Source organism: Protopterus annectens, chromosome 8.part0 (assembly GCF_019279795.1).
Source record: "Protopterus annectens isolate FY-2018-M chromosome 8.part0, PAN1.0, whole genome shotgun sequence".
NCBI lineage: Eukaryota > Metazoa > Chordata > Ceratodontiformes > Protopteridae > Protopterus > Protopterus annectens.
The window spans coordinates 1,385,206,382-1,385,227,854 of record NC_056741.1 but is presented as its reverse complement, the minus strand read 5'-3'; the positions used below and the strand labels follow the sequence as shown (position 1 = coordinate 1,385,227,854).

General features: G+C 44.3%; 1 protein-coding gene across 1 annotated transcript in view; it reads right to left on the bottom strand.

The window, feature by feature from the left end:
• The window catches only part of SIK3 (SIK family kinase 3), a gene marked incomplete in the record, with an annotated part of 4,425,276 nt that overhangs the window by 2,035,476 nt on the left and 2,368,327 nt on the right, over window positions 1-21,473 (bottom strand). Inside the window, 1 exon segment of the mRNA XM_044080968.1 lies at window positions 14,813-14,923. Within this exon segment, the coding sequence (XP_043936903.1) occupies window positions 14,813-14,923 (111 nt within the window).

Here is a 21,473-nt window from a genome sequence, read left to right as displayed (position 1 = left end):
AGGAGGCCCTGTCCCTGGAGGCCAAATCCACTTTGTAATGTGTGATAAAAGTATGAGGAGTGGCCCAAGTAGCTGCTGCACAAATGTTATCCACAGAAATTCTGGCTTGAAAACCAGAGGATGTAGCCATTGCTCTAGTGGAATGAACCTTCACTTTGAATGGTAAATCTCTGTTATTTGAGGTATAGATGCACGTAATGCAGTTTGAGAGCCAATTGGAAAGAGTAGTTTTAGAAACTTGAACTACCCTTTTTTGCATCAGAGAAGGATACGAATAACTGGTCAGATTTTCTAAAATCTTTGGTCCTATGCAAATAGAATCTGAGTTGTCTATGCACGTCTAGTTGATGTAATTTTTATTCTGCCTTGTTGCTGTGATTAGGGCAGAACACTGGAAGCTCAACAGATTGATTTATGTTAACTGAAGAAGAGACTTTGGGTAAAAATGATGGATTAGTTCACAAGGATACCCAATCTTTATGAAAAATCAAATACGGCGGTTTGATAGAAAGAGCTTACAACTCTGATAATCTTCTAGCAGATGTTATAGCCACCAGAAAAATGGTTTTCCAGGAAAGGTCTGAAGATGATGGGGGCTCAAAAGGTGGCAAAGTCAGGTGAGACAAAACAAAATTTAAATCGCAAGGAGAAAGGGATTCCTTAAAGGGAGGTCTTAATAAGGAGGCACCTTTCAAGAAGGCTCTACACAACCTGTGAAACATTAAGTTCGAGATAGAGTCACCAATGTGGAAATTTGAGATTGCAGCGAGTTGTACTCTGATAGTTGCTGCAGCTGAACCTTGTTGAAAGAGTTCCGCCAAAAATTCTAAAATAGAATGGATGGGTGCAGAAAAGGGATCAATGTTCCTGTTTTGAGCCCAAAGGGAAAACCTTTTCCATTTGCTAGAATACAGTTTTCTTGTGTAAGCTTTATGAGAGGACATTAAGATATGTTTAACTATAGGAGAGAAATTCTGAAGCCTGACTAAATTGGGAAGTGGAGCAGCCAAGCTGTCCATTATAGGGTGTGGAGAGAAGGATGAAGTGCCCCTGACGTGTGTCAGCAGGTCTGGAATCAGGTCCAGAGTCCAAGGCTTCTCCTGCAGATGAGGCCAAAGGAAGGGGAACCAAACTTGACGAGGCCAATAAGGAGCAATGAGAATTATCCTACTTCCCAAGGACTGTGCTTTCTGAATGACTCTGGGTAGGAGAGGAAACGGAGGAAAGGCATACAGAAGTCCCGAAGGCCAATCGTGAGCAAGTGCGTCTCTCGGGGTCTCCCCCAGATGGGGAATTAGGGTAAAGTAGTTGCTGCACTTGGCATTCATGGGAGTGGCAAACAGATCGCAGCAAGGCAGACCCCATGTTCAGAAAATCATTTCTGATGCATTCTGATTGATAGACCACTCGTAGGGCATTAAAATTGCCCTGCTCAGCTTGTTTGCTATCATGTTGGACTTCCCCGGCATGTGCGTTCCTATTAGAAAGCACTGGGAAGAAATTGTCCATTGCCAAACTCTTACGGCCTCACGACAAAGGGGGTAAAGATCTGGTTCCCCCCCTGCTTGTTTATGTACTAAACCACAGACATACTTGTCTGATTATCGCAATTGTCCCTAGAGGGAGAGAGTCATGAAGTGCTTGCAACGCAAGAAGCACTGCTCTCATCTCTAGGACATTTATATGCAAGTGAGCCTCGTGTTCTTGCTATGTACCTTGGACTGTTCTCCCCAGATGATGCCCCCCACCCTATCTGGGAAGCATCCGTGGTCACTGTAGCTATGGGTTGTTGCGGAACAAAGGGTCTCCCTATGGTCACATGACTGGAGTGTATCCACCATCTTAAGTTGTTCTTGCATGATTCCTTTATCCTGATCTGATGAGACATAGGAAGCTCTTGAAGAGACCATTGGGAGAACAGCAGCCACTGAAGGATCCTCGTGCATTCTGGCAAGAGGAACCAGTGTTATCGTGGAAGCCATTGTCTCTAGCAATTTTAGAATTACCTTTGCTTTTACCTCAGTGTTGGGGAGAAGATAAAGTATCTGTTGTCTGAGTGCTACAACTCTTTCTGTTGGAAGATGTGCTACCATGGAAGCGGTGTCTAGAGCTGCGCCTATAAATGTAATATGTTGGCAGGGCAATAAGGCAGATTTCTGAAAGTTGACTGTAATACCCAACTGAGTGCAAACATCCAACGTTAGATCACTGACTTGTTGGAGTAGATGCTTGGTGGCAGATAGCAGCCAGTCATCTAGATAGGGAAACACTCAGAATCCTAGACATCTCAGGTGAGCTGTGACTACTGCCATGAATTTGGTGAACACTCTGGGGGCTATAGTGAAACCAAAGGGCAGAGCTCAAAACTGGTAGTGACTTGCTCCCAGCTGGAAGCTTAAGTACCTTCTCGATGTCCTGTCTATTTTTATGTGGTAGTAAGCATCTTGAAGGTCTATCGAACACATCCAATCGTCTTTCCCTAAAAAGGGAAGTATAGACTGCAGTGTCACCATTAGGAACTTTGACGTCTTGACAGATTGATTTAATATGCTTAGGTTTAATATGGGTCTCCAGTCCCCTGTTCTTTCAGGCACCAAAAAGAATTTTGAGTAAGTTCCGAATTTTATTTGGTCTGCAGGGACTTCTTGGATGACTCTTTTTTGCAGCAACTTTTGAATCTCTACAGTTGCTTGCTCCCTTAGATTGGGTGGAACATCTGGGAAATTTTTGGTCTGTGGAACAGGATGGGAGAATGGAATGGAGTATCCTCTGGATATTATTTCTAGTACCCATTTGTTTCTTGTGATAGTTTGCCAGTCTTCTGGGTAGATGGATAAACGTCCCCCGACTGCCTCCAGAGTAGAGTAGTCGGGCCTCCTTACAGGAGAGCTGAAAAGGGCGTCCGCAAAAGGAATCGTGGTCACCCTGGTTCTGCGAGCCCCCTCTGCCTCTGGGGCGGCATCTACCATTGTTACCTCCCCCTCTCCCCCTGGGGAAGGAATCACCCCGTGCGAACTTGGAAACAACCTGGGACCTTTTGAACCACATTTTCCCACTCTTCTGACCTTTAGGATAAGGTCTTGAAGGTACAGAAAAACGTACTCCAACAGAGTTTTCCCTACCTGCTTGCATCGGGTGAGAGAGTCTTTTACTACAGATCCAAAGAGTGAGGAACCATCAAAAGGAGTGTTAGTAAAAGTAGATTTAAAGGGCTCCGCAAAATTGCACAAGCGTATCCAGGAGCATCTCCTAAGGGAAACTCCGGAACCCGCTGCCCTGCCCGCTCCATCAGCTGTGTAGGATATCAGCCTCATGGACGAGTTGACAATGGAGTTTAAGCTGGACAGCTGGGAGACCACCTTCTCATTCACCCCCCAGCTAATGCATCTCCTAGCTCTTTCAGGAGATCCCTTTGTAGCCTTGTAAAGTGAGACAGGTAGTTCAGCGATCAGAGTGAAAATTTCGCTGACGAAAAGACACGCTTCCCATATCTGTCCATCATTCGAGAGTCTTTGTTCAGAGGATGAACGGATGAGGATGTCTCTGAAAGTTCCTTCTTGGTGGCTGCTGCCACCACCATAGCATCTACAGGTACCCCCTTAGTGAGAAAATCCTTTCTCGAAGGAGCTGACAGAAATTTGTTGGGCCTCCGAGGGACTGGTTCCATTGTGTCAGGTGACTCCCATGCTTTTCGACTATCCAGATCCATTAGCTCATCGAAAGGCGGAGACATCCAGGAAGCTGAAGGTTGAGACACAAAAGCCTTCAGGTACATTGACTCCTCTTCAGAAGGGGTGCTGGCCTGCCAGCTGCCTCTCTGCTTCAGGATCTCTAGAATATCTGCAAATGAGATATCAGAGGACGACATGGGGACCCTTCAGACTCCTTGAGGTCAGTGTCTGAAGTGACAGACTCATCTGGGGAGTCTACGTGCTTCCTCTTGCAAGTTCTCTTCCGAGGTGGCTCCTCAGAAGAATATTCTGGGGAGGCCTCCGAGAAGAGGGGTTCACCCAATGGGAGATCCTGAGGCTCCTGATCTCTGCTGTCCTGTGGAATGGGTGGTGCCAAGACAGTAGCTGGTGCCTTAGGGGGACGAGTGCTAGTATCCTTCTGTGGTGCTGTATGGGTAGTCACACTCTATCAGCTCAAAGGCAGATCCCACCAGCTACGAAGACTCCCTTGGCTTTGAGGAGACAGAGGAAGGCACAGAAACCAGGGAGAAAGGACCAGAAGCCGATGTGGGACCCGACTAACCTAGGCCGACGCTCCGAGGGGCAGGCTCGGCTCTGAAGATTGGGGCCGAGTGTCCCCCCACCCGGGGCCGACCGGAGAACCCTAGTTCCCAGACTCTCCGGATGGCACCGAGAGTGTCGGAGCAGAAGTTGGCTCCGTGAACACCAAAAGGGGGTCTCGGAATCGGCGGATCCACAGTAAGTGGTGCCAAGCAGTCTGGCTCCGAAGGTCCAGCTTGGCTCGGAGGAGGAACAACAGTGGGCACAATCAATACAGTAGGCTCAGAGACCAAATGGGTCGGAGCCGAGAATAATTTAGTTAGCGCCAGTGACTTCAAGATTCTGCGCACCACCCGTTCCACATTGTCAGATAAGCTCATGTTGGACCTGGAGAATAGGGATGGAGAGCGAGACCTGTGCAGAATGGGACATCTCAATGTCGGAGAAACTGGTGAAATATCCATGGACCGGTTCCAAAAAGAGGTGTCTTGCGGCTCCGAGGACTTTGGAACCGAAGAACCAGGCTGAACTATTAGTATAACCTCCGACAGCTCCGAGGAGGTAGTGGCCTTAGAAACTTTTGGTAACTTGACTGGCAGCTCCAACTGAGCAGATGATGCAGGTGAATGACTTTTCTGGGATTTTTCCTTTTTAGAAGAAGAAGAGGAAGAAGAGCTGTGGACAGCTTCTTCAAAAGTTGGCTTTAAGAGCCCTTTAAGGATCAGTTTTTTTCTCCTTTCTTGTAGAACCCCTTGCACTGAAGGAATGACAAAATGTACGATCATCTTGAAGATGAATCGCTCCAAGGCAATACACACATACTACATGTACGTCTGTAATAGACATTTTTTGTGAACACTTCTGGCATTTTTTAAAGCCCGAAGGCTTATGTTCCCTCTCTTCCGTGTCTTTAGACATGATAAGATCAGACACAATACAACAAGAAAGTTTTAACTATTAAACTGCTTAAAGTAAACTAAGTAATAAACTACATAAAATAAACGAGAACACAATGGTGGAATATCGGTGGTATATCTACCGTTGCTGTAATAGTGATAGTTGTTCCATCATGCTGTGATATGACCTGTGTTAGACTTTCTACACTGAATACTTCACTTCACAAATATTCCATGACTTCAGCTTCTAATTTTTAACTTCTACTTGACTAATTTTGTGTTCTGCATTCCCTCTTTGTGATATTTTTTTTTATTCTGAAATTTTCCATATCTGGATGGCTTTGCATATATTTCTCTTCGAATTACCTTTGGGGTTGCCTTACTTGTGTTAATTTGGCTTTCTCCTTTGCATACATAGTGCACCATATCAGATCTCTCTCTTTCCCATGTACATATTTTTTATACCCTTCAAATGTCTCTAAATTTTGTTCTTTAAATTTTCGCACTTCCTCAGTCGCTTCTTTTTCCAAACAGCACAAGGTTTCTTGGTCTGTAATGTTTTTCATGGATCTGTTGTATTAATTAACACAATTTAATTTGAAGCTTCTGACAGTTTTTCTTGTGGAAGTATTTTTACTTCCTCTAATTTCTCTTTTAATCTTTTTGTATTATCTTTTGTCTGGAAATTCTGGGCTTCTTGCATAATAGTAACAATACATAATTTTTTTCTTATCCTCGATAGTCCACTCTGCCGTCTGTATGGCTCTTTTTTGGCCTATCAGTTTTTGTGATTTTTGTGGACTGCTACTTCCTTCTACAACAGGGAAAGTACAGTTGTGTACCTACCATAAATGTAGATGTTCGAGTGTATTCACTGTTGCAGTCACTACTCTTGGGTTATCCTGCTGGCAGGCTACCCACAGTTGGCCAGAATTCCAAAATCTAGGCCCGGCGTCGGTTGCTGTCGCCTCTTCCCTGACGTCAATGCGCCAGGGGTATAAAAGATGCAGCTAACGCCATTTTCTTCAGTTTTTCTTGCCCCAGATGTCAAGTGCCCCAAATAGGTAAACTGAAAAATATATCAATAAGAAATGCATGCACAAAAATAACATTTCCTTCATCTACAAGCAAATACACCAAAAAGGTTGTATAGGACAGAGAAGTGCAGATAAGTCCCAGCAAAGAGAAGGGGGATGGTGGGTGGGAAACCTGGACTGCAACAGTGAATACACTCTAACATCTACATTTATGGTAGGTACACAACTGTACTATATTCATCGTGTTTCACTGTTGCAGTCATTATTCTTAGGTTGAATCCCAAAGCTGAGGATGGGTGGCTGGGCTAAATAGGATTAGGAGAGGCCATGAGGCCCTGCAGAACTGCAGTGGCGAAGCCTGCTCTGGACTTAGAGTAGAGAGGAAAGTGGTAGTGCTTTGTAAAGGTGTGCACTGAACTCCGAGTTGCAGCCTCTAAGATTTCTTTGGTTGGTACTCTTCTGAGGAAGGCTGCTGAAGTGGCTGCTGCTCTGGTGGAATGAGGCCTACTGCCCTTAGGCACTGATTTGCCATGTTGAGAATAGCAGAAACGGCTGCAATGGCCTATCCATTTAGAAATAGTCTGTTTTGAGATAGCCTTACCTTGTGATCCTGCAGCATATGACACTAAAAGTTGCTCAGTCTTTCTGAAAGCTTTAGTTCTGTCCAAGTAGAAGCGCAACTGCCTGTGTATGTCCAAAGAATGCAGAATTTTCTCACCCTTGTTCTGTGGATTTGGGTAAAAGGTAGGAAGTGAATGGTTTGATTGAGGGCCACACTGGACACCACCTTAGGCATAAATGTAGGGTTTGTCCTCAGAGAAACCCTGTCTGGATGAAAAATGATGAAAGGTTCCACAGCCATGAGTGCTTGTAACTCTAAGACTCGCCTTGCAGAGGTTATGGCTAGGAGCAGAGCTGTTTTCCAGGATAAGAATTTAATATCTGCTGCTGATGCTGGCTCAAAAGGAGGCAGTGTGAGTTTTTCCAAAACATAATTGAGGTCCCAGGCCAGAATTGGTGCTCTCCTTGGAGGCCTAAAGTTTTTGGCCCCTCTGAGGTACTGCCTTATTAAAGGATGAGAAAAGATAGGTGGTTCCGTATTGTAAAGTGCAGAAATGGCAGAGGCATGTATTTTAATTGATGAGAAAGAAAGGCCTTTGTTCAGCATCTCAGTTAGGTATTGTAAAATCTGAGGAATATTTGGTACAGACGTGTCAATGCCTTGTTACTGGATCCAAGCACACAATCTCTTCCATTTTTCTGCATAAGATTTTCTGGTACTGGGCCTCCTGGCCTCCAAGATAACATCCATAACAGCTTTTGAAAGAGGAGTTTTCTTAATGGCTACATTATCCGCCATGCTGCCAGATTTAAGGTCCTGAGTTGGCTGTGCAGGATCTGATTGTTTTGTTGGGTCAGCAAGTGAGAAGTTTGAGGCAATATCCATGCTGGACCTTGAGACAAGATCTTTAGGATTGGGAACCAGTGCTGGCGTGGCCAGTCTGGTGCAATCGGAATCATTTTTGGCTTCTCTTGTCTGACCGTTAGGAGTACTCTGGGAAGGAGAGGTAGTGGGGGAAAAGCATATACTGTTAGATTTTTCCAGCTGAATGATAGGGCGTCCACTTTCCATGCTTGCTTGTGGTAAATCCTTGCGCAAAATCTCTGCAATTGACAGTTGTAAGGGGAGGCAAATAGATCTATGCCTGGGCATCCCCATTTCCTTATTATCATCCTGAAGACTTGTGGATCCAGTTTCCATTCGTGGGGATCCATGAGGTTTCTGCTTAGTTCGTCTGCCAGAGTATTTGTTTTTCCTGGCAGAAACTGTGCTTGCAGATGAACTTGAAAAGCCAATGCTGTCTCCCATAAGGTCATTGCTTGTCTGCAGAGGGGGTAGGAATGAGTACCTACCTGCTTGTTTATGTACCACATGACCATAGTGTTGTCTGTCTATCAGTAATTGTCCTGGATGAAGCAGGTCCTTGAAAGCTGTCAGGGCATTTTGAACAGCTAGCATCTCTTTTTGATTGATGTGAAGATGCATCTGGTTTGCAGGCCATGTGCCCTGAATACATTTTCCTGCCATATGGGCCCCCCAGGCATAATCTGATGCATCCGTTGTCAGTGTCTGTCTGGCTGTGGGTAAACTGAATGGCAGACCCTTGTTGTGGTGGCAGGTTTCTGCCCACCATCGAAACTCCTGTTGTAGGCAGGGAATGAGTGCAATTACTGTCTCCAGGCTGTGGCAATGCTGAGTCCAAACACTTTTCAGATACCATTGTAGTTTCCTCATATGCCGTCTGGCATATGGAATTAGTAGAATGCAGGATGCCATGAAACCCAAGGCCTGTAGGATTTTCCTTGCAGATAAGTGGGTTTTTGTTGCCAATTTCTTGAAGTAAGTAGTCAGATGTTTTTGCTTGTCTGGCGTGAGATAAGCCATCTGGGCAGTTATACTTAAGCTTGCACCCAGGAATATTATCTCTTGAGAGGGCACTAGTTTTGATTTATTTTCGTTTACTGTGTACCCTAGGCCAATTAGTAATCTTTTTACAAACGCCAGATGCTTTAGAAGACTGTCTTTGTTCTCTGCTTGAATTAGGCAGTCATCCAAGTAGGGATATATTTGAATTCCTTTTTGTCTGCAAAATGCAATTACTGGTGCCAGGCATTTTGTAAAGACCCTGGGCGCAGTAGATAAGCCAAAGGGCAGTGCAGAGAATTGGTAATGCATTGAGCTGGCTATGAATCTGAGGTATCTCCTGCAAGATTGTCTGATTGGGACATGCAGGTATGCCTGTTTTAGGTCCAAAGTTACAAGCCAAGCCCTCTTGCCCAGCATGGGCAGTAGCTGGTGAAGAGTCAACATCTTGAATTTTGGAACTTCCAGAAACATATTTAGTATAGACAGGTCCAGAATTGGTCTCCATGTTTTGTCCTTCCTGGGTACTAGAAAAAGTCTGGAGTAAAATCCTTGCCCCTGCTGCTGTTGTTGTACTTGCTGAATGGCCCTCATGTCCATGAGGGCTGTAGCTTGTTTTTGTGCCTCTGCCCATTGATTGCGTGGCAAGTCTGGCATGCCCTTTGACCTTGGTAGTGTGTGAAAATGGAACCTGTAGCCTTGGGACACTATGTTAAGAACCCATTTGTCTTGGGTAACCATTTGCCAATTTGATGAAAAAAGTGCTAGTTTCCCCCTAAGGGGGCTGTCAAAAGAAAACTGCTTGGAACTGGTAGAGGAAAGTCATTGGGACTGTTTCCTGTAAGGCTGTGATTTGTCCTCTCCGCTTTTGGAGGTAGGAGCACCCCATTGTTTAGGCCTGTATGAGGCTTGGGGCTGAGATCTGCCTCTGGGACGCCTGTATCTGCCTCTTTGTGGTCTGTCTGAGACTGGAAATGACCAATTTTTAGAAGGACAGTTCCTGCTAAACCTGGGTGGCTGTACCTGTAAGAAATCCTTGACTGTCTGCATGGATTTTGCTTTATCCTCCATTTTGTTTTCAACACCTCTTCTGCTTTAGTACCAAACAAAGTATCATGCTGTAATGGTGCATCTAATAATTTTGCTTTAACATGATCAGGCAGATTTTGTTCCTTTAACCAAGCATGCCTTCTAATAACAGAACCTGTAACAGCGGCCCTGCAAGAGACCTCCAGTGAATCATAACCACATTGCAAAGTATGCTTTACCACTTGTTCAGTTGCATGCAATAAATCCTGCAATTCCTTGTTTTCTGAACATTCAGTATTTGTCAACATTTTCTGTTTAAGCAGTGACATTAAATATTGCTGATATTTAAGCATATGAAATTGACAATTTAAAGCCCTTACAGCCAGGGTGTCAGAAGTGTAAACTTTTTTCCCCCATCTGTCTAAAGCCCTAGAATCCCTATCAGAGGGGACAGGGTTTTCTGCAGTGGAAGCTTTAACCCCCTTGGGACCCCGAGATATAGTTTCTGGGTCAACAGCGGTGTTTTTATATAGGAATTTATGAGAATCCGGGACCCTGTAGTATCTGTCTGGCTTAGCAGGTGCAGGCGGTAAAGAGTCAGGGGACAGTCCGGACTCTGAAAATACATAATCTACAATGTCTAGAACAGGTGGAATAGCAAGGGATCTGTGCTGAGGAAGAAGCAGGAAGTCTCTGAGCCTTTTCTTAGACTCAGAATAATCTTGGCTCTCCCAGTGGAAATGCTCCCTCATAGTATGCAGTGTTTCCCCAAAAGAATAGTCCTCAGGAGGAGAGGTTGAAGACATGGATTCTTCAGCATCAAAATCCTCATAGGGAAGCATGGAGTAATCCTGTTCAGAAGAGGAATCAGAGGAAATAGATACCTGATCAGAAGAATCATACTCTGTCTCTTGCCTAGGCCTCTTATCAGGAGGGGGATGGGAGCCCCTGATCAAAGTAATTAGGTCTTCGGCCATTCTGAACATCTGTTTTTTAGGCATGGAAGTCTGAATAGGAGAATGCTGTACTTGTTTCTTTGTCTTTAGAGCTGCTTTAGTCTTTGTCTTTGAAGCTGAGGATGGCTTAACATATAGTTGTGTAGGTCTGAAGACACCCTCAGAAGCCGATGCCTGCTCAGCGGCTCCGAACCCATCTAAGGGACTGATTTCCGAGTGTCCAATACCTTGAGTTTCCAGAGGCCCAGTCGGCTCTATGTGGGAGTCGGTAGCGGCCTGTGGCTCTGAGGTAGCGGGCACCAGGGGCTGCGAAAGCGCCTCACTGAAAACCAGCAAATGGCCTAGAAGAGGCTTCGTCGTCGGTTTTCGACCTTGGATGCCTATCCTTGTCCTTGTCCTTGCGTTTTTTGTAAACTCCGGTTGTCGGCTTTTCTGCCGGCATTATATAATTAAATCTTCGGCCAAAGTAATGAAATGCAAAATCGAACCGACGCTTGATAGTGCGTTGGTTGAATCTAGCACAAAACCGACAGCTAGCAACGTTGTGATCAGGGCCTAGGCAAGGAATACAGTAAGAGTGAAAATCCTTATGAGGTATTTGCTTCCCACAAGAAATACAATTGTTAACTTTTTCTGACATTGGTCTGGAGCAAGAAAAATGTTTCCCCAACGGGGTACTTAGCTTTAATGAAGACTTCGGTTCTGAAATTTAAATTTGAAAATCTCAGGAGTCGGCCGACCGGCACTTGCGAACTGCTTTTGCTTCGGGCACCGCGCGGCAAGAAAGACTGGAGAAAATGGCATCAGCTGCATCTTTTATCCTCCTGGCGCACTGACGTCAGGGAAGAGGCGACAGCAACCGACGCTGGACCTAGACTTTGGAATTCTGCCCGACTGCGGGTAGCCTGCCAGCAGGATAACCCAAGAGTAATGACTGCAACAGTGAAACATGATGAACATCGATCCTCCCACTGGGCCTGACCAAGCCCCGTTATAGGAATATTTCCACGTCTTGAAGATTATAAATATCAGTGTAGTCTTGGTGAGATTTTGTGAAAAACAGGGTCCACCTCATGAAGGTACTCACCAAGACCTGAGGATTAATTCAATTCCAGCAATACTTCTCTCCTTTTGCTGATTTTATCATCTCTCTGTTCAGATTAGATGATAATCCTTTGCACCCATGTATCTTTTGTTCATAGGTTGGTACTAGGCTATCGGCCCTAGGGCCGATACAATCCTAGCCATAAAAATTCCCTGGCTACTTCTTCCCACACTATTGTAATGTCTATCTAGGCTCTCTGGTGCAAGGAGAGATGACCCCTGACCGTCTCCAAAGGTGGACAATCGGGCCTCCTTTCGGGAGTGCTGGTAGGGTCTGTCAGAGAAAGAATCTTTGATCCCCTGGTTCTAAGGGCCACCTCTGCCATGCGGGTGGCATCTTCAGTTAGAGTTCCCCACTCTGTCCCTGGGGGAACAACCTCCACGTGGATCACGGAAGGGACCCTGGCATTTTCTGAACCACATTTTTCAACCACCTCAGTGATTCCTAGAGAAGGTTCTTTTGAGGAGTCGAAAAATGTATGCCCACTGCAGACAGGCTCTTACCATCTTGCTCACACCTAGAGTGTGTCCTTTACCTTAGGGTCAAACAATGAACTTCTGTCAAAGGGAGCACTGATGGAGGACTTGAAGGGCTCTACAAAACCACACAGGCGCATCCAGGCATGTCTCCTAATGGAAATACATGAACCCGCCACCCTTGAGGTACCTTCAGCTGCAAGTAAAATGAGCCTCATGGATGAATTTGTGATGGATTGTAGAGTAGCCAACTGTGAGTACCATAGAAGTAATGGTCCTAGAGAGGGATTTGGAAAATTCTTTAATGAATTTCCCTGAAGCTTGGTGAAGTGTGCCAAAAAATTCAACAACTTGAGTGCAAAGGTTGCTGAAGCATATACATGCTTCCCAAATCTGTCCAACGCCCTGGACTCCATGTTAGGGAGAGGGAGAGATGAACTCTGTTCCACGAGGTCCTTTTTTGTGGCTATCACTATGAAGATGGCATCTACTGGTACTCCTTTGCTCCAACATTGTCTTCCTTTTGCTGGTGCCAGAATCCTGTCTGGTCTCTTGGGAACTGGCTCAACAGCATCTGGTTCATTCCAAGCCCGCTTAGAGATCAAATAAATGAATTAATCAACGGGCAAAGTCACTCAGCAGGTAGATGGGCCAGACCCAAATGCTTCCATCAACACAGATTCCTCTTGGGAAGGGTTATCTGTAGACCAACCATCCCCTTTGCTTGAGGATCTCCAGGATGTCTCCCAAAGGAGGTGTCTTCAGGTGGTGATGCTGGAGGAACCTTCACTCTCGTCAAAAATCAGCATCTTCTGTGACTGACTCGAGGAGAGTCTAAGTGCCTCCTCTTGCACTTTCTCTTCCTAGGGACTTCAGTGGGATGTTCTGGAGAAGTATAAGAAGACACAAGTATACCCTGCTTTGTAGGCAAGAGACTTTTGGAAGGCTGTCCCTGTGGAACAGAGTGTTGATGCTCAAGGCACAAAGACATATGGGATTCAGAAGGCTATCTGAGTGGGGTGGAATCGTCCATCCTCTAGAATCAGAGAACACTCTCTCCACCATCTCAAAGGCAGAATGCTCCAGGAAGAAAGAGGCTGACAGAGCCGAGAAAACATGCTTCTGAACAGTCGGTTCCCTCTGACCCAAAGGCAGCCCATCCAAGGCAGAGGTCAAAGCTGAGCTATCCAATAGTGAGGCTCCAAGGGGAAGAGATGGGTCTGACAACTTCAGAGTCTACTCTAACACCTCAGATCCAACAAGGACACTACAGCTACAACAGTCATCCAGCTCTGACACACTTGAAGCCGGTACACTCAGAGAATGTATGGGAGCAGAAGATATAGCAATCTTCAGATCAGATACAGATAATCTCGGAAGACTCTGATCCAAGGGCTCCAAAGTCAAGGCTCAGATCACAGGAGGAGTCAAGATGGGTGAAGTAGCACTAGTAAAGGTCTCCGGTCCCAAAGGAGTAAGAGTTGGGAGAACTCCCATCTGAATCTGTGCCAAGAGAAACTTCCTCATCATTCTATCCACATATGCTTCTGTCAGGCTCCTGGAAGAATGAGAAGAGGCGGCCACTGAAAGGGACCTAGAATGGTGGCATTTCTCTTAAAAACGTGATGGCAGCAGGAAAGGAAAAGGGTCCAGAAAGAACATATAACGGGTCCAAGGGAGCGGTTTTGGATCCGAAGGTATATGATCTGATAAAACAGATCGGACCTCTGAGACAGATGGATCCGAAGATTTAGTCTTCAGATCCGAATGTTTTGACATTTTACGGGCTGGCTCCATGGTAGGATCAAAAGACAGAGTGAAGGATCCAGAAAGGTCAGATGGCCGCTTTCTGGGCTCCTTTTTATCTGATTTGGAGGTTTGAGCTCCAGATAATGATTCTGAGAAGGTCGCAGGCAAAAGACCTTACAAAATAATATTATTTTTGCAATCAACTAAGGCCCATGGATTAAATGCTTTGCAAACATCCTAAGACACCTTTAAGTGTGCCAGGCCCATGCAATAAACACAACAGTCATGAGCATCCAACAGATGTATGTTATGCCCACACTTTGCATTTTTTAAACTAGAAGGTTTTTCAACCATCTTAAAAAAAGAGTAGTACAACACCAAGAGTTTTCTTTTTTAAATAGGAAAAAGAAAAGAGAAAAATTGCCAACAATGGTAATTAAAGAAATTACCACAAAGGAAAAGAGAAGAAAATACCAACAATGGTAGTCAAATTACACTAAGAAAAGTAAAGGATAAGGCAGGATTAAATGAGCTATGTAGAAAAAAAGGATAAAGACAGCAAAAAGAAATAAATGATCCGTTTTACTTATCCAACCAGAAAACAATGAAGCTCAAGAGCTAATAGCAACCACATCTGTATGCGAAGGTGGCAAATGAGATCTGAGGTATGCTACGGGACTAGAGCATTATAGATAAGGGAGGAGCTTGAGAATTTTCAGTATCCACGAGCTGTAAAAAGTGGCACAGTCAAATCAGAGGGTCAGATCCAAAGCCAACTGATGAGGAATGAATGAAAATTGACAACATCAGATCAATTCTTAATCAGGGGCAAGACAATACAGAAAAAAAGGAATCCAGAAACCCTGTTAAGATGAAAAGGTTAGTCTATGAAAAACTCCTGTGCTACCTGTAGTGTACGCTCTCTGTCCAGGCCTATTTCCGTCATTGCCATTAGCACCTCTTCATTCACTGGTTCTACTTGTCTTTCTGCTTTCACATTTTGGGACTCCGCTATTAACTAAAAAGGAACAAAACAGAGTACAGTTAAACACAACCTGCACAGACATAATCATGCACATAGTTTCAGTCTGAAAATATGAATTAAATACTGGGTTAATCGAGTGGGTCATTAATACAAGTTTAATGAGATATTTACATTAGACAGATACTTCCAAATAAAAGAAAGGCAGGTGCAATCAACTCCACGTGAATATAGGATTACTACAGTAAGCAAATCATTTTCTGATTTATGTTTTTTTGCTGAGCGGTATACTTTCCATAAAAGCATTACTAGAGGTCATGGGATTGTGCAGGGCTTCAACTTTTGCTTTTCAGGTTCAAAAGGATAGATGTCTCTCCTGGAAGGTAAAAAGATCACAACCTATGTTTTAGAGGCACTAAGACAACAGAAAAAAATGCTGCAACTCTTCATGCTGGAAGACATGACCCACACAAGTGCTGGCATTAGGTCTGTCACAAAGGCACCAATAAAACACCTACAGTCAGTATACTAGTAGACTAAATCTGAGCAGCCATGTGATGGAACAGAGTACAACACAGAACAGAGCCTTAGCACTGTAAAACAGAAATTAGTCTAAAGGAGAAATTAAAAAAATATTACTACTTTTTAAAATTACCACAGTAGTAACGAACAGCTTTGGGAAAACTCTGTCACAGCAGAAATTACTTAAATGAAAACAGTGAAAATGTGAAACACTAAGAAAAGCAGACCTGTCAAGAGCAAGGTGTGTTATTACATATGAGCAAACATGTACTTTAAAGAGTCATGGCCTCAAGGAGGAGTATGTGGCCAATCCTACTTTCAAAAATGCACTTCCAGCAGAAAATATCTCAGGAAGTATCCCATAATGAAAGATTAAAACATAAAAAACAGAAAAATTAGTAGTTTTAAAACTGTGCTAATGAGCTCAGTTGCAATAACTTCCAAAAATCATGAAACCCAGGCAGTGCTCCAAAGCAACAAGCCTTTATCACAGACAAATGATCCTCAGTAACAAAAAAAGAAAAATCAGAAATACTTAATGTTAAACATATCAGCTTTTATACCCTTAGAAGTAGGCGTGGAAAATATATGTATCATTTAATTTTAAACCATCCTATTCCAGGCAAACAATATAAACAGGGCCATAAAAGTGCATTTAAGAAAGAATAGTTGTGTAAAATCTTACCATAACCATAGATGTCTTTTTCTTCTATATGCTGCAGTATTCATAACATGAAGGAGTCTGCCTCTGGCTGACTCGCCCATCCAGCCAGTATACCAAAGTCTAAATGTTACTGTAAGGTACGTGTGACACCGCACATCAGTTAGCATATGTGGGCCATAAAAAGACGTCGGGTATAAAGCGGACGTCAGCACATACCTAACTCAGAACTAAATGCCACATAGCACCAGCCTGGTAAAGTGAAAAGACATGTAACCAGGGACCAGGCAATCATCAGGGGGAAGTAAGGGGGGAAAGCAATACTCCAGCATATAGAAGAAAAGGACGTCTATGGTTATGTTACGATTTTACACAAGTATTTATGTCTTTCTATTCATATGCTGCAGTATTTATAACATGAGGGAGAATGCCAAAGCTCATGCACAGGAGGAACTGGGAGGAGGAGCAGAAACATCTTCCACAAAGCCAAGGAGAATAGCTCTGGCAAATCCCGCCCTGGACCTGGAAATGACATCTAATTTATAGTGCTTGATGAAAATATAAACAGAAGACCAGGTAGCTGCCTCCAAGACAGTGATTGTATCCAATCATTTAAAGAAGGCCCCAAAACAGGACACTCCCCTCGTGGAATGTGCCCTTACAGGAGAACGGAGAGGCTTTCCATTGGCTGAGTAACAGAAAAAAGAAGTTATGTTCTTACCATAACGTTCCATCTGTGTTGTTCATCTTCATTCATTCCTTACTGATGGGATGTCAGTTCTATCCTTGTAACAGAGTCAGCAGTTATAACAAGCTTGCACCAGCAAAAAAAACTCTCAAGCTAAGCTTTATCCATAGTGCCCCTTCTCAGTACTACCTCAGATCGAGTTTGCCTGTAAGTAAGAAAGAAATAAAGCAGAGGCTTTATCTAAGCAACTTCCCTACCATAAGATAGGACCATAGCCGAACCTCCAAGAGTCGTTCGGAGGGGTATGGCAAGTGGGTTGCAATGAATGAATAAAGATCAACAATACAAATGAAACGTTATGGTAAGAACATAATTTCTTTATCTGATGTTGTTAATCTTCATTCATTCAATACTGATGGGACAGAGTCCCTAGATACCTTGTTTCCTGGGAGGCCATATGGAAGGATATTCCTGAGCACCACTGAACCAAAGGAAGCTCTCTACCTGGAGACAATATCCAATTTACAATGCATGATAAAAGTATGAGGAGTGGCCCATGTTGCTACTGCACAAATGTCATCCATGGAAGCCCTTGCATGGAAGGCAACAGATGTTGCCACTGATCTAGTTGAATGCGTTTTGACCTTAGATGGTAAAGGAGCTTTGTTCTGTTGATAGATAAAGCAAATGCAATCTCTCAACCATTTAGATAAAGTAACTTTGGAAAGAGATCTTCCCAATTTTGGTCCTGAGAATGACAGAAATAATTGGTCAGATTTTCGTAGTGATTTAGTCCTGTCAAGATAAAATCTCAATTGTCTATGCACATCAAGTAAATGTAGAGAATATACTCCTTTGTTAGAAAATTTTGGAAAGAAAACTGGTAGATCAATTGTTTGATTAATAGTCAAGTCAGAAATAACTTTGGGCAAAAAGGGAGGATTAGTCCGGAGTGATACTCTGTCCTTATGGAACACCATGTAAGGACGATTTATGCACAAGGCTTGCAATTTAGATATTTGTCTTGCAGAGGTAATGGCTACCAAGAATAAAGTTTTCCAGGATAAGAATTTCATATTGCAATAGGCAGCAGGTTTGAAAGGGTGACAAGTCAAAGACTGTAGAACTAATGTCAAACTCCGGGGCTGGATTGGCTGTTTGAAGGGTGGCCTAATGTGTGAGACACCTTTCCAAAAGGTTTTACAAAGATGGTGTGAAATCAAGGAACAGTCCTTGAAATCAAGGAACAGTCCTTGAAGCCATTATGGAAGTAGGAGATCGCTGCCAAGTGTACTTGAATAATTGAAGCTGCAGCTCCTGAATGAAAGAGGTTTGATAAATAATCTAGTACCAAGCTAAGTGGTGCAGAAAATGGGTCTATTTCCTTTTCTCGAGACCAGATTATGAATCTTTACCACTTGCCGAGATAAAGTTTTCTGGTGGGTGGTTTATGGGAAGCCAGAACAATGCGATGGACAGGGGAGGACAGGTTGTTTTGCCTGGCAATTACCAGAAGTGGAGGAAAGTACAGTTGTGTACACTTACCATAAATGTAGATGTTCGAGTGTATTCACTGTTGCAGTCATCACATTTGGGTTATCCCTGCCAGGGTAGCCCTTGGCCGGCCTGAATACCAGACCTAGTATTTCTGTGTCGGTTGCTGTCGCTTGCGGACTGAGGTCAGGTTGTCAGTAGTATAATGTAAGGCAGCCGATGCCATTACATCAGTTTTTCTTGCCCTAGCCTGTGAGAAGCCCCCAAGGAAGTAGGGCAGGTTTAAGTGGAAGAACCCCACCAGTGAAAAATAAATACCAATATGTCCCTAGTAAGGAAAGAAGGAAAAAGAAAGTGGGGATGGAAGGGGGGAAACCAGGACTGCAACATTGAATACACTCGAACATCTAAATTTATGGTAAGTGTATATAACTGTACTATGTTCTTCGTGTTTCACTGTTGCAGTTATCACATTTGGGTACATTCCGAAAGCTGAGGAAATGGGTGGAGGCAGTCAAGGAAACTAGGGTCTGGCTAGGATGCCCTGCAAGACTGCAGAGGCAAACCCTGCCCTGGATTTGGAGAAGTTAGGCAGGTGGTAATGCTTGGTAAAAGTGTGAACAGATGTCCAGGTGGCAGTCTCCAGGATGTCCCTGGTGGGGACTCCTCTGAAGAAAGCTGCAGAGGTGGAGGCTGCTCTGGTGGAGTGTGTCCTGACCCCCCTTGGAGGTAGGCTTTCCATGCTGTTTGTAGCAGAAATGGATGCAGTAGCTATCCATTTGGAAATGGTTTGCTTGGAGATGGCTTTGCCTTCTGTTCCTGTAGCAAAGCTAACCAGCAATTGAGACTTTCTGAAGGATATAGACCTGTCCAGATAGAATCTGAGCTGTCTGTGCACATCTAGAGAGTGAAGAATCCGTTCCCCCTTGTTCTGGGGATTAGGAAAGAAGGTGGGCAAATGAAATCACTGGTTAAGAGCCACACTGGACACCACCTTGGGCATGAAGGATGGGTTAGTTCTGAGGGATACTCTGTCTGCATGGAAGATGATGAAGTGCTCCACAGCCATGAGTGCTTGCAGCTCGGACACTTTTCTGGCTGAAGTGATGGCCAGAAGGAATGCTGTCTTCCAGGAGAGAAGTTTTAGCTCTATATATGAAGCTGGTTCGAAAGGAGGCAGGGTGAGTTTTTCCAAAACAAAGTTAAGGTCCTAAGCTGGCGATGGTGCCCTTCTGGGGGACCTCAGGTTGCTAGCCCCTCTGAGGAACTGTTTGATCAAAGGGTGTGAGAAAAGGGGTTGCTCAGTGGGAAAATGAGCAGAAATAGCAGAGGCATGAATATTTAGAGAGGAGAAAAAGAGACCACGGTGTAGTAGGTCAGCTAAGTAATCCAGGATGAGAAGGATGGAGGGCTGTGCTGTATTGGCCCCCTTAGACTGGATCCATGTGCAGAACCTTTTCCATTTATCTGCATAAGACTTTCTGGTGCTAGGATGTCTGGCCTCATGGATAAATCCAGAACCTGTTTACTGATGATGGCAGATTGGTTCGGGGTTAGGGAATAAGCCAGGTTGCCAAAGTGTCCGCAATTGGGGATGCATGAATTCCCCTTCCCTCTGGGTCAGAAGGTTTGGAATCTGAGAAAGATGTCATGGAGGCAGCGGGGACAGGCTGCGCAGCAAGGGGTACCACTGTTGTCAAGGTCAGTCTGGAGCTATAAGAATGGTTCTTGGTTTTTCCTCCATTATTTTGAGCAGTACCCTGGGGATTAGAGGTAGGGGAGGAAAGGCGTAGACCGAGAGAATGACCCAGGGGAAGAACAGGGGATCCACTTTCCAAACCAGGCAGTGATGCTCCCTAGTGCAGAATTTGCTGAGCTGATGGTTGGTGTGGGAGGCAAAGAGGTCGACCTTCGGGGTTCCCCATTTCTGCGTTATTGGGGGTGAAGGTACTTCTGTTGAGCTACCACTCGTGTGGGTCCAGAAGGTTTCTGCTTAATTGGTCTGCCAGGGAGTTGAGGGAGCCTGGTAGGAATTGTGCTAACAGGTGTAGTTGCATGGAAGAGACTGTGAGAGCCAAAGGGTCATGGCCAGCCTGCATAGAGGGTAGTAGTGAGTCCCTCCCCTGCTTGTTGATGTAACACATCACAGTGGTGGTGTCTGTTTTGATCAGGAGAAAGTACAGTTGTGTACACTTACCATAAATGTAGATGTTCAAGTGTATTCACTGTTGCAGTCATCACATTTGGGTTATCTGCTTGCAGTAGCCCTCAGTCGGGCTGATAAACAAAGTCTTGGGTCCTGCGTTGGTTGCTGTCTCTTCTTCCATGACGTCAGGGGTATAAAACATGCAGCCGACACCATTACATCAGTTTTTCTTGTCCCAGATGTCAGGTGCCCCCCCTAATGGGAAGCAATAAAATATATATATATATATATATATATATATATATATATATATATATACATACACACACACACACACACACACACACACACACACACACACAAGGTTATACCTCCAAAAAAAAATCAAATACACCAAAAAGCTTTTAAGCACAGTGAAGGAGAGTAGAGGCATAGCCAAAAGAAGTCAGGGGGCTAGAGAGAGGGTAACCAGGACTGCAACAGTGAATACACTTGGACATCTAAATTTATGGTAAGTGCACACAACTGTACCATATTATTCGTGTTTCACTGTTGCAGTCATCACATTTGGGTAGACTCCCAAAGCTAAGGATGGGAGGAGAAATTTAGATATCATTAAGACCAGCTATAAGGCCCTGCAAGACTGCAGTGGCAAAGCCAGCTCTGGAATTAGAGAAAATTGGCAAATGGTAATGCTTGGTAAAAGTATGTACAGAACTCCAGGTAGCAGCTTCTAGGGTGTCCCTGGTAGGGACACCTCTGAGAAAGGCTGTAGAGGTAGATGCAGCCCTGGTTGAATGGAGTCTAATCCCCTGTGGGATAGGTTTTCCATGGTGCTTATAGCAGAAATGAATGCAATGGCCTATTCATTTAGAAATGGTTTGTTTTGAAATAGCCTTCCCCTCTGCCCTTGCAGCAAATGCCACCAGCAGTTGTTCAGATTTGCTTTGAGGTTTAGTTCTGTCCAGGTAAAATCTAAGTTGTCTGTGCATATCTAAGGAGTGCAGTATCTGTTCTCCATTGTTCTGTGGATTAGCAGGAAAATGATGGTCTGTGGGACCTGGGTATTCAAGCT